This window comes from Caretta caretta, chromosome 3 (genome assembly GCF_965140235.1).
Source record: "Caretta caretta isolate rCarCar2 chromosome 3, rCarCar1.hap1, whole genome shotgun sequence".
NCBI classification, from domain to species: domain Eukaryota; kingdom Metazoa; phylum Chordata; order Testudines; family Cheloniidae; genus Caretta; species Caretta caretta.
The window spans coordinates 114,414,931-114,428,832 of NC_134208.1; the positions used below are offsets into that span (position 1 = coordinate 114,414,931).

At 38.3% G+C, this 13,902-nt stretch overlaps 1 protein-coding gene across 4 annotated transcripts in view; it reads right to left on the minus strand.

Moving 5' to 3' along the window:
- Positions 1 to 13,902, minus strand: part of LATS1 (large tumor suppressor kinase 1) — a 39,740-nt gene that overhangs the window by 13,307 nt on the left and 12,531 nt on the right. The window contains exons 3-7 of one of the 4 annotated variants that reach the window (XM_048844249.2): positions 12,843 to 12,978; positions 9,929 to 11,457; positions 4,993 to 5,575; positions 3,645 to 3,827; positions 2,226 to 2,332 (exon numbers count right to left, since the gene is read on the minus strand). In XM_048844249.2, coding sequence (XP_048700206.1) covers positions 2,226 to 2,332; positions 3,645 to 3,827; positions 4,993 to 5,575; positions 9,929 to 11,457; positions 12,843 to 12,978 — 2,538 coding nt within the window. Of the gene's footprint in view, positions 1 to 2,225; positions 2,333 to 3,644; positions 3,828 to 4,992; positions 5,576 to 9,928; positions 11,461 to 12,827; positions 12,979 to 13,902 lie in introns of all 4 variants that reach the window. The other 3 variants (XM_048844248.2, XM_048844247.2, XM_048844245.2) reach the window with 3 other exon arrangements.

Genomic DNA, 13,902 nt, shown 5'->3' on the forward strand with positions numbered 1-13,902 from the left:
GGGCAAGTAGGAAAAGGTGCAGGGAAGAAGCAGCAATGAATTGAATCAAGCCGTAAGTGGCTGCTGTTTTTAGGATCCCTGGGCTAGAACCCAGAATAGTGGGTGGGTGTGACTGAATACATCTCTGTGTTCATACTCTAAGCACTATTGTAATAATCTTTGTACAAGGTACGCCTTGTAAGGTATCATTTGAAAACTCAATTTGCTGGTCAATATTGTCTTGATAAAATGTGTGCATTATAACTTAACATAGTGTTATGATTCCCCTGTATGATGTTATTAACACACGTTCCAAACCTCACAGCCCTGCCCAGCCACAAGTTAGGTCTGTCCGAAACAAAGGAAGGAATGTGTGCCTGCCTTTGTTTGCATTTAAGCAGTAAACAGTGTCATCAACCAGGAAGGGAAAACAAAGGAAGTTCAAACAAGTGGAAAAAAAAAACCCAACAGGGAACATTCTTCCACGTAGACTCTTTGTCTCCTGGTTCTCAGCTGCAAATGTTTTTTCAAGAAGGGGGCTGAAACTATAAAAAGGAGGGACAAAAACACCAAGGGACCCCTCTTTCTCTCCCTGCCCGTCGCCTCCTCTGCAACTGTGAAGACAAAAGGAAATAGCCAGTGGACTCTGAGGAAGGGGTCCTGACCTGAAGAGTTTGGTCAATAACCTTGCTGGAAATATGTGGTGAGAAAGTTTGCTTTGCAACTAAGGGCTAGTCTACACAGGCAACGTTAAAGCACTGCCACGGCCGTGCTTTAACATTCCTTGTGTAGTGGCAGAGCGCTGGGAAAGAGCTCTCCCAGCACTCTTAAAAACAAAACAAAAAAACCCCACCCCCATGAGGGGCGCAGCTCCCAGCACTGGTGCACGGTCTATACTGGCACTTTACAGTGCTGAAACTTGCTGCACTCAGGGGTCTGTTTTTTCATACCCCTGAGCGAGAAAGTTGCAGCGCTGTAAAATGTCAGTGTAGACAAGCCCTTAGATAGTTTAAGTAGGTACCAGAGTTTTATCTTTATTCTTCTTGTAACCATTTTGTCATTTAAGCCTCATTACTTATACTCCTTAAAATCTCTTTGTAGTTAATAAGCTGGTTTTCGTATTTTATCTAATCCAATGTGTTTAAGTTAAAGCGTCTGGGTAACTATTTAAAGTAATAAGCGGTTATATTATTTCCTTAATGATCTCTTGCACAGTACAAATATCCTGAAGTCCATTAAAAGGGTGGGCAGTAAAGGACATACATTTCTGGGGGAAGATTCTGGGGGTGTGTTGGGTCACCTGCACTATAACCAAGGCTGGGAGGAGCCAGGGTGTAGCTGGGAGGCCGCAGTTACACACAGGTACTCAGGGTGTGGAATACATGCTGGAAGGCTGTCTGTGAGCAGCCCAGGGGGGAGTTACTACAGCAAAGCATTGTAAGGCACCCAAGGTTGCAGGGCGGGGCTGTGTCAGCCCCCCACTAGTGTGGACTGTGCCCTAGTATGTTACAGCAAGCCCTGGTTCCCCTTCTGGCCCCAGGTAAAGTGGGGTAAACCCCAGAAAGGGTACCAGGCTTATTTGGGAATCTGAACAAAGGGCCCAGAGCTGGGGCTGAAGACCCAAGAAAGAGCAAATAGACTGTTTAGTTACTGGACTCTTACATACCCATGAAAAAGTTCATTTGAACTTTGTGACTTGGCTGAAGAGTGACGCCACTGAAGACCCATCAAGGTCAGCTGGCAGCCTGCAAGGGGTGCCAAGGATGAGAAAAGGACTGTATTACTGCATCCAGCCACTAGGAGGTGCTCAAGTGAGTACCCCTTTACACTGTTAAATTGCTTGTCTCACAAAAAGGATGCTGGGCCAACACTCTCGCTCACACACGTGCCATGGCACTGTTTGAGAGAAGTATGGTACTGAGAAGGGCACACTGTAAGAGAGCAAAAATGGTAAACTCTTGACAAAGCATGAACAAATGACTAGTTTGGATTATTGCATGAAACTAAACAAATCAGATCTTACAATATTCAGCAAAGAAACTAACCATATTTCTAAGCCAAAGGGTATCACCTAGTTGTGCATAGTGCTTATTCACTTAAAACTCTCCTCTCACTTTATAGAATTAGAAAGTTTTGCACAAATTCTGACTCTGCTTTTTCAGCATGGTAATGCTTGTAGGATTACACAAACTACTACTTTTGCCCATTACTATTACATAATTTTAAGACCTGATTTTCTTAATTACCTTCATTTGTGTTTCCAGTGGGGTTTGTGCCAGAAAGGGAGGCTGCCCCACCAACATTTCAAAGAGAATTACTCCAACACTCCACCAATCGCACAGTTGTGTATATCCTGAAACAAAAGCAAACTATAAAAATGAAACCAGTGCTTTGGTTACTTAAATTTACATTTAAATGGGTAACCAACGTATCAAGTATTTGTTGCATTATCTTCAAGATTAATAATAATTTAGTACTTATTTTTGACCCAGAAAAGCTTAAGAATGGCCATACTGGGTCAGACCAATGGTTCATCTAGCCCAGCACCCTATCTTCTGACAATGGCCAGTGCCAGATACTTCAGAGCAAATGAACAGGACAATTATCAAATGATCCATCCCCTGTCATCCAGGCCCAGCTTCTGGCAGTCAGAAGCTTAGGAAAACCCATAGCATGGAGTTGCGTCCCTGACCATCTTGGCTAATAGCCATTGCTGGACCTATCCCTCCATTAAACTTATCTAATTCTTTTTTGAACTAAGTTACACTTTTGGCCTTCATAACATCCCCTGGCAACAAGTTCCATAGGCTGTGTATTGTGTGAAAAAGTACTTCCTTATGTTTGTTTTAAACCTGCTGCCTATCAATGTTTTGGGGTGACCCCTTGTTCCAGTGTTATGTAAAGGGGTAATACCACTTCCTTCTTCACTTTCTCCACACCATTCATGATTTTATAGACCTTTATCATATCCCACTTAGTCATCTCTTTTCTAAGATGAGCGGTCTTTTTAATCTCCTGTCATATGGAAGCTGTACCTTACCCGCCTAATAATTTTTGTTGCCCTTCCCTGTACTTTTTCCAATTCTAATACAGATTTTTATTTTTATAGAGGCCTTATGATATTCTCTGTCTTATTATCTATTCCTTTCCTAATAATTCCTACCATTCTGTTAACTATTTTGACTGCCAATGAGCAGATGTTTTCAGAGAACTATCCCTGATGACTCCAAGCTCTCTTTCTTGAGTGAATAAAATTTCTTTTTTAAAAATTGGCCTTACATTAGCTACCTGGTACAGAGGCTGATATAAGCGATAGGTTACATTTCACAATTAGTAGTTCTGAAATTTTATATTTGAGTTTCTTCAGGACTGTTGGGTGAACATATCCTGTTGATTTATTACTGTTTAATCAATCTGTTCCAAAACCTCCTCTTATTGACACCTCAATCTGGGACAGTTCCTCAGATTTGTCACCTAAAAAGAATGACTCAGTTATGAGAATCTCCCTCACATCCTCTGCAGTGAAAACTGATGCAAATAATTCATTTAACTTATCTGTTACTGGCTCCATTATTAATTAATCTGTACAAGTGCTGGTCTTCAGAAATGGCCAAAGCCTTTAGACATCAGTCATTTTGCAAAGGGATCCAATTAAAAAGCTTTACCTGTTCGTAAGAGTACTTCTGGTGCAATATAATTAGGTGTGCCAACAAGTGAATGTGCCAAACAACGTTGATGCTGCCGTGCTGCCCTACGCTCAAGTGGCTTAAGCCTGTCTCCACATCTGCAGTTTGCTGGATCACCCCATTCATTACTAAAATCCATGCTGTCTTGACGTGAATGGTCACCTACAATACAAAAATGAAAGCGCTAATATTTTGGGGTTTTACCCCTTAGTTGAGCTTCTCAACTAAGACCAGTTTCTCTCCAAATTCTTTAACATTCCTTTTTTATGAACACACTCTATTCTAATGAATTAAAGTACTTTAAAATAAAAATAATTAAAAGTGAACTTGTAAAGAACTTAGAATATTGAGCTTGTGTGCTTTTTTTTTTTTGCTTATGATGTAAAAAAGAGTGCCTGAAAGTTATTTTCTTTTGTTTGTTAAAAATTGATTTTTTTTCCTAACAAATAATAGGAAATGTCAATTCTGGTCTTCCCTAGTTTTGCTGAAGAACTTGTTAGAAGTACAGGATGTATATGGTTATTTCTCTCACCTGCAGTGAAGGAGGGCCATCTCCAAAATATCAATCACTGAAGTTAAACAGGTGTTTAAAAATTAGAAAGTTTTTAAAAGTCTGATTAAAAATCTTACCTATCACAATTGTTCAAATTTCACTCTCTTGCCTTATGTAATGTCATCCCTCTTGCTACTTCTCCAATCACCGTAAAATATACCAGGCTAAAGAGGAACTGAATTCTAGTGTAAAAACAAGCCAGAAAAGTGGGTTTTGAAAAAAACTATTGAAGAAAAAAGGTACAAGCCCAATTCTCATTTAATTCTTTGCAGGTTACCTATAAGAAAAAATAACCGTAAAACGAAGAAGGAATCCAGATACTGCCACTTGGAGAACAAAATGCAAAATTATCTTTGCTATAAGCTTCCCGCAACTACCCTGAAGGCATTAAATAAACTTAAATCTTTTTTTAAAAGAAGCTCACTTACTGAATTTCCACATAACTGCAGAAGAGGGATGAAGATTGTAGATCTTGGGTAAAATTGTCAAAAGTGCCTACATGACTTAGGCTCCTACATCCCATTTTCAAAAGTGACTTAGAATTTTTGTACTGATATAACTATTTCAGTTAGATTTTTTTTTTTTAACCAAAATAGTTAGATCAGTACTACTTCAAGTGTGCACACTGCTATACTGGTTTAGCTTATTCCATTTCCTGTATGGGTATTAAATTCAAACTTTTTTCATGTTGTGTTCATCTTTCTACTCATACTTATTATTCATAAATTAGCATGGAATGCTACATCAGTTCAGATAACAAAAATAGCTACTTACCACTTTGATAGTATTTGGAATCATGCGTCCATCGAAAACCTGTACAAAGCCCGAAGTCAGTCAGTTTAATATGACCATCACGATCAATCAAAATGTTATCAGGTTTAATGTCTCTGTGAATGAAGCCCATCTTGTGAACACTTTCAACTGCACAGGTCAGCTCTGCTATATAGAACCGTGCCAGATTTTCTGGGAAGACCCCCATTCTAATTAACAGGCTCATCATATCACCTCCTGGAATGTAATCCATTACAAAGTACAAATTGTCCTTATCTTGGAATGAATAGTACAGGCGAACCACCCACTCATTGTCAGCCTCTGCAAGGATATCCCGCTCAGCTTTAACATGAGCAACTTGGTTCCGAAGCAGCACATCTTTCTTCCGCAGGGTTTTTGTTGCATATAAAGCATTAGTGTCCACTTTCCTTGCTAGGCAGACCTCTCCAAATGCCCCAATCCCAAGAGTCTTAATTTTTACAAACATTGATTTGTCCATTTTAGCCCTTTTGAGACGAATGTAGTTAGACTCCTTCTGGCACAGCATTTTTCTCATTTGATCCTGGGCATCTTGGGACAACCCAACCTATGTAACAAAGTTAAATTTCACAAGTTAAAAACACTTTTCGCTTTGTGGTGATCATCATACATTAGAAGGTTCAAGCAAAGTAAAGGAAAAACTTACATGTAAAATGAGGAATAATACTTGAAGTTTTTTCCCTAACACACATTAGGTCTCTATAAAAACACTTAAGGTTGAAACAAACAACCCATAAAATGTGCAACCTAAGGGACAGTTATAACAACAATATGCACAAGGTGCCATGCACCACCATGCTCTTGATTAAGGGAGCCATTTTTGGGAAGGGAATAGGGTGGGAGAAAAAGACAAGCTGATGGTGGTTGCCTTCCATGCCCTTTGTAGAAGAAATGGGTTTGTAGGATAGGAGGGAGGCCATTAGTAACCCACTATCCTTCACAGAGATTTTCCCACATGGGAATACTTCCCTTACATATTAACAACTGTACAGATTTGTCCATGACACTCTGCATTACGGGAGTCATTACTTGCTTGATTCCTAACACAATGAACTGAATGTACTGCTCTGTAGATTTTCCAATTAGTTATCCACTGATTGATCACTCATTCTTTGCACACTTAATTGTTTTGGCATAACTATTTCCATTTGGTTCTTAAAGGTGTCCTTCTGCCCTATTTTGCTTCTTATGAAGTATAAAGCCACAACGAAAGGTGGTTCTGCTTGTGTTTTTACATTAAGAAGTCAAGTCTTGTATATCACGGAAGACACTACAGTGGTTGGAGAACTAATGAAACTATCAAACAACAGAAACCAAGATAGTAAAAGGTGAGCAATTAAGAGAAGATTTTCAGTCAGGATGTTTAATACTCTTGTTTTAGTTAATTATTGTTTAACGCAAATTACTAATTAATATTTTGATAAAGGGTATCTTTGTTGAAGATTCTACACCATCTTTTTAAGTAAGGTATTAAACTTAATAAAAATGCTCTGGAACCCTAAAGAGATCCCATATAAAGATAATTTAAGACAAAATAGGCAAACAAAAAGAAGAAAGAAATGAGGGATAACAAGAACAACAGAAATCACGGTTACATAGGTAGCTACAGTTTAATGATTCCTGAAGGCATTTTTTGTTTTAAAAAATAAAATCAACTATCCAACTCTCATAAAACCAGACAATAGCAGATTTCTTACAGGCATCACAGCAACAGTGGGTCTCAAGCAGAGATTTAAAAATCTGACTTTGTATCTGTCCATACAGCAAAAAACCTGGTGCAGTCCTCACCATCTCCAGGTTTGACTACTGCAGCCACCTCCTCTGTAGCCTTTGAACACCCATGATGCTCTCCTTTGGCTCCATCAAAACACTGCCAAGATCATATTCTTTGCCCATCAGTCAGACCATTCCATCCCCTCTAACCTCAGTGTACTAGGCTCTCCTTCCTCCATGGCATCAAATTTAAATGTTTTGTCCTTATCTTCCAGAACCTCCAAGCTTCTGCTCTCCAGTAGCCTTATCTCTTCATGTTGCTTGACAACCCCTTTGCTCCATCAAAAATCTCAGCATCAATACCTTATTTATCTTCTTTCCCCCAAAAAGACCTACACACTTTCCTCCATGCCACCCACACTGTACCTCAAACACCCTTCCTGAGCTGATCTGCAAAGTCCCCTCCTTCACCTAATTAATATTGCTTTTAGGACCCACTTCTACGATGGCTACAAGAAATTAACCTTGAAATATATTAATTTTAAATTATACATACATACACCCTCCTCCCCCAAAAATACGCCATTCTCTTTACTTCATGCCATACACTAGCTCTTTCTGAATAGCCATGTGATCTCACTGACATCACCTCTAATTTCCTTCCCTATGGTCTTGTTATTCCCTACATCATGACTAATTTTGTTTTCACACTCTTCAGGGCAGAAGTGTGTGTGTTCTGGCAGGTGCCTCGCACCACTTTTGGCACCATTAGAAAGAATAAGATAATATAAGCAAGTGCATACCTCCAAAACACATTACTACTCCACCTGTGAGACAGCTGCTCCACGCCCAAAAAACCCAGTTCTCTCCAATACACACCTTCCTTTAGACACCTGCCCTCCCACCAGGGAATACATACTGGCTGAAACATTATGGTGGCCCTTTTCCCTCAGCTTCCTGCAGAAGGAGAGAAATGAGGAAATCCACTCCTGGTTTAATCCTCTTAACTCTCCTGCAAATAAAGATGAAAAAGTGCTAAGGGAGACAAATGGCCATCAAGTTTCACTTTTCTTCCTACTCAAGATGTAAGGTGAGTTGGCCTATTCCAGTCAGATTTCTCTCCCATTGCGTACTAAAGGGAGCAGCTTCTCCCCCCATGACACCCCATTTTTCACTATCCAACCCCCAAAAAAGATCCTCCTTTTGAATTAAACACATTTTGTGTGAATTGAGCACAATTACCATAAAATATATTTAGTGTAAATAAGAAAAATAAAATTTTGATTTTAATTGACTATGTTAAGCATGCAGGGAAAAAAATCATTACCAGGGATATGTGCCAACATAACTAATTGTGCTTACACCATGGCAGAGCACACTCAATAAAATGCTCCAAATAAGAAATGAAAGTGAGGTTTGCAAATCAAACTTAGTGATCTTGCACTTAAGTACCCAAATGTAATATTAAAAAATACATCAACTTCATGCTTTAGTTTTGATGCAGGTATACATGCAGAGTCCTTTGGAAAGGGTTCATGCTATTCTTAATATAATACTGTTTCTCCAAAGTCTTACTTGCCCACACAGTAATGGAGGCTATAGAAGTCAGCAAAGCTTCCAACACCTTAAGAGTTTAAAATCAGCTGTTAGTGAAAGTGAAAAGGAAAAAGAAGACTAAGAATAAACATCTAGAGAGACTTTCAGGAATAAATCTTATTTGCTAACATTTACTTAGGTTGTGATTAAGTAGACACTTATATAAGAGTACAGTTTAAATCAAGATTTTTTTCAGAGCAGGAGAATGTGGATTTTGAAATGACGGCTCAGTCAAGCAAAAAAAAAAGGTTTCAGATAAAGGTATCAATTTCAAACAACCATTTGTCTAAATTCTGTTACCTACTATTATTCTCAGAAAAACTAAGATTACAAATAAAGCCTAAGATTATTGCAAAAATCATAGCTAAAATTCTCTCTGTATTTTCTTGTTTTAATGTGGGTATTTCTCAATGTTTTCTATAAAGTCAGTTTCACTGTTTCCCCTGTTGTGCGGGTCTTTACATGGCAACAAGGAAGACAAAAGTTTTAGTATAAAATGTGACTGTAAAAAACACAAAATGGAAAGGGTCATCAGATGCATCATCGAAAGCCAGTTTTTACACTAAAAGCTGTCTTTTTTTTTTTTTTAAACTTCTATTAATAGAACGTGTACTCTTGGGCCAGTGCTAGATAAAGGAGTATAGGCTTTACAGAACTGTGGCATTTTTGTTGCTCGCTGTAGTGTTTTAAAGTGCAGATTAAAGTGAGTTTTAAATTCCCTAGCCAAGATTTAGTTAATATACTATGGTGGCCAACCCTGCATTCCTTGTGTACCCAGATCTCTCACTGATATTATAGGAATTTTGCACAGTATGGAAGGACTATGGAATAGAGGATCAAACCTTCTGTATATTTAGCAAAATCTGACTCTAATATTTAGAAGTATAATTCATTCTCTACTTCCAAATACTTTACTTGGGTAGAAATAACCTACAACTCAGCAAACAGACAGTGTCTCTTTTTGTTCTATAATATGCCTTTTAAGCACTTTTGAATGTTGAATAACATGAAATACATTTTTAGAATGAAATTTCCTGGACAAATACCATCACACAATGGTGTCAAACTGGTGAAAGTAAAGGAAGTAATCATTCTTTGGGGCTCTATATGGAGACTTTAGCCAGTCCTATTACCATTTTTTCCTAAATTGCATCTACAAAAATCTTAAATAATACTTAACTGTGACAATTTTAACAAATAGTTTCCCCCAAATCACCATTAATATCATCCGTGAGAAAAACGTTGGAGCTGTGCAGCTAAGCCCAATGCAAGCTTCAATAAATTTACTTCAGCCTCCTCATAAATGACTGAGATGATTAGTGTTTAGAATATAAAATATTTTTGGTTTGCTTGATTAATTTAAAATTATACTTTCCAAAGAGAGGAATGGGATTACCTAAACACATACTGAAAGGCTGGCTGCTTCTTAAACATGTGGTCAAACTAAAAATGAACTTCAATACCAAAAGATACTACAACTGCACACAAAATTGCAGTATAACCAAGAAACCTGTCTAGATATGAGTTTTTAAAAATGTGTACCAAAAGATAAGTAGTTCCATTCAAATATTAAAGAAAATAAAAGTTTTACCCGCATCATTTCATTCTCTAGTTGTTTCTTGCGATGCAATCGTTGCTGATGAGACTTGAGTATGTTTTCCACATGTTGCTCCATGAAGAATTTAAAGGCCTGAGGAGAATAGCTCTGAATGCGAGACTCCCTTCGCTCTTCATCTCTCTTATTTTTCCTAACAGGAACAGGTGAGGTTGTTATTTGTTTTTTTTCTTTATCTGTCCCATCAATACATTCATTATTCTTTTCACTCTCTTCTTCCTTAGGTAAACTGGGATGATCTTCTTTGTTAGGTTTGGTTCCTGTCTCATATGGACTGACGGATGGATTCTGGTGTAGCAAGTGTTTTGGATAAGGTGGTGGAGGACCTTGGTAATTTGGAGCTTCTGTAACAGGTGACATAACTGCCATGTTAGTAGATGGACTCTCAGAGAAGGGGACTGGTTGGACAGCTTGCATTGGCTGTGACATCCAAGAAGGATGAGTTGGTGCTAAGGCAGTCTGCAGCTCTGGCTTTAATACTCGCATACTTTTTACTGGCTGCTGAATGGGAGCTGGGGTTATAGCTGTTACTGTGGTGGCTGAAGGCTGAGAACTGCTAGAGTGACTCTGTCTATTTCCATGAGGGTTATTGAAAGAATTTGATCTTACTGGAATGTTGGGTTGCCATGTAGGGATTTCATGTCCACTGCCAGGTGGTGATTGGGGCGGAGCAGATGAAGGCTGTGACCAGGACATTGGTATTCCAGGTAGATTTATATTGTAAAGTTCCATGTTATGGCTGTTTCTATTTGGCACGATCATGGACTGAGGAATGTTTCCATTGGTGTATGCTGAAGGAGGAACAGATCCTCCTGCTTGCATCTGCAATGCTGTAGGACTTTGCCTGTTAGTTGCGGATATTGGGTACGGAGGGGGTGGCTGACGATTGACCGAGTTCCCAGATACAACATTCTGATGAACCATGAAATCAGTCTGACAATTGCCATTTTGCATTCCAGCTCTTCCTGATGGAAAACTAAACTTGCTATTGGCAGAACTCTGCATGATTATTGGTTGCCTACCAAGTGGAACAGAATTAATGCCTCTTTGTCCCTGCGTAGAAGAACTTATGGGTGACGGATTCATTGGTGGGGGCGGATAGCCATCCTGCCATGCTCCTGGTGGTACTGGAGAAATGCGAGAAATCATATATTCCATGCTTCCAGAATAACGTTTTGTTTGAGCATTTGGTTCCCAGGAAGGAGGTGGTGGAGTTGTTCCTCTTGGTGGAGGAGTCTGCCCTCTTGGAGGTGGAGGAGGGGGAGTAACACTCCTTACTTGTGGTGGAGGTGGTGGATTCACTCTTTGTCCATTGCCAGGATGAGCCTGAGCAAATGCTGCTAATCCAGAACCAGATAAGGGCCTTCCTACATCCGACTGAGAACTTGGACTTTCTGAACGATAAGCTACACTATCTCCCAATGGAGGGCCATGTCTTGGAGGTACCAAGGACTCTTTAGAACCTTTCCAGCTCTGTTTACGGTTAATTGATTGCTGCACACTACCTGCTTTTACAACAGGAAAAAAAAAAAAAAAAGCATAGGATTTTATATTTGTGGGGGAAAAAACTACTTGCAGCTTGCAATATTTCACTACTATTCTAATTCAGTTACTTTTCCTTTTCTTGGCAGTTACCTTACTGCTACGAAATAGATAATAAATTTTAATGTAAGCCACAATAAGTCACATGACTGATTTGTGACTAATCAGAAAGGAAGCTATCGAACTATTTCTAGCATGGAAAAGCTGAGCAAAGAAAAATGTATTGACCTACATTTTACATAACATTGATATCATAAACATTACATCAAATCAATCTTATAAAGTGACAACTTATGAACTGGACAGCTTTATAAAGTGACAACTCAGTGATGTACTTGAGGGGTTCACAACCTTTGAGTGAATTAGTCAGCTGAAAGATTTCTAGGACTTGTACACCTGTAAACAGGCACACTAAATTAAAAAGATAATGCACTTAACACAGTTAACCCAAGTGCATTACATTCCTTGTATGCAAAGTTCTGTTCATCAAAAGGTTATGTTTTAAATCAGTCTGAAAGATACTATATGTTTGTAAGTGTAAGATAAGACTGCATAAATGCAAAATTTACAATGACCATCTCAACATTGAATTCTTAAAATTTAACTCCTTTAAGAATTACAGAGCCATCTTTTATTGGAGGTACCAGAAAGTAATTACAAGACAGAGGTCATATTATGGCATATGAACAGGGCAATTGTATGTTTAATTTTGAAAGTTTTCATTTATTATTTTCACTGCTGCAGATCAATATTTTTTCCATAAATGAAAAATGGGTAAATTGTGATAAATTGTGCAAGTAAGAATGAAAGTCCTGGCTAAATTCCAGTATCCCACCAAAAGCTTGGTACAAATTCTAGTTAACTCAATTTAATAGGTTGAAAGATAGTGGATTGAAAACGAAAGCCCTGTTGTACTTTGCTAGTGTTGTTTACTATGTTATTTTCTTGTACATAAATTAACAATTTAACTGTAATTGCACAGAAATTAAGTGATATGACTTCCAAATTTAAGAAATGAATGAAAAGTATTCAACACAGGAAACGAACACCAAAATGACAGGTCTGAACAGGATTACGTATGTATGATGTTGAAAACACAACCTAAAAGCTTATTATAAACTAACGTCAAGTACTGACATTTACGTGGATTACTTTATAAATTATACTAAAAAATTTCTCCATTTTCAAGAAAAATGGAATTTCAATCACCTATTTAATTGTTAAAATTTATGCTTCACTTCCCCTCCATCCCCCAGTTGAGAGTGCAGAACTGAAATGTTTGGCTAATTTATGATTTCTTCCTATAAGAAAAATACCTATTGGATATACATACCTGGTGGTTTCATACCTGCATTAACAGGTCTGGCTGCTGCTGCAGCCATCTGCTCCCGACGAGGATCTTGGTAGCTCATTTTACTTATGAATTCAATTGCTGCTTCTATACTACGGCTGTTAGTTTGCCTAAGAGCTCGTACAACCATATCCTAAAGGGAAAATTAAGTTAAAAATATTTTATTTTTAAAATTAACAGAAAAAAAACAAACAGTCAAAAGCACCAACAGTTGAGATTTTCAAAGCACTGCAGGGGGATTTAGCCACACATCTTCCATTAATTTTAATAGAAAATGCCTGGCTAAATTTCACTGACATTTGTAAAGACTCAAAGCATCTCCCTGAGTCAGAAAAACTGCTGTTAAATCTCATATTGCCAAGATGCGCAGAAAAAGTTAACATTTTAAAGAGTCTCACTTTAGTGTATCTACTGTGCTGTTTGAATCTCAGAATTACTGTTACTACAATTTGTTCATGTGCCTATATATTACTGAAAGGCAGTAACCTCTACACAATTAAGGTTGCAACCAGCTTCCAATATAAAGGACCTATTTTTAGCCCCCACTGAAACTTAAAATAGTTAAAAACTGTAGAGCTGAAAATCAACTGATTTATTGTGAAAGCAAAGGAGATAATGAATTACAGGTCACAAGAAGTACTCCGATTTGAAATTCTGAATTTTACTATTACTTCAGCATTAACTCTGAATCTCCTTGTACGCTAATGCCCTGACTATATTGGAAGAAAACAGGCTGACATCAAGTAATATTAAAAGCCTTTGACGAGGTGCCTCACCAAAGGCTCTTAAGCAAAGTAAGCGGTCATGGGATAAGAGAGAAGGTCCTCTCATGGCTCATAACTGGTTAAAAGACAGGAAACAAAGGGTAGAGATAAATGGTCACCACTAACTCTTTCAGAATGGAAAGAGATAGTGGTGGCTCTCAGGGACCTGTACTGGGACCAGTGCTGTTCAGCATATTCATAAATGATCTGGAAACAGGGATAAACAGCGAGGTGGCAAAGTTGGCAGAGGATACAAAATTGCTCAAGATAGTTACATCCAAAGCAGACTGTGA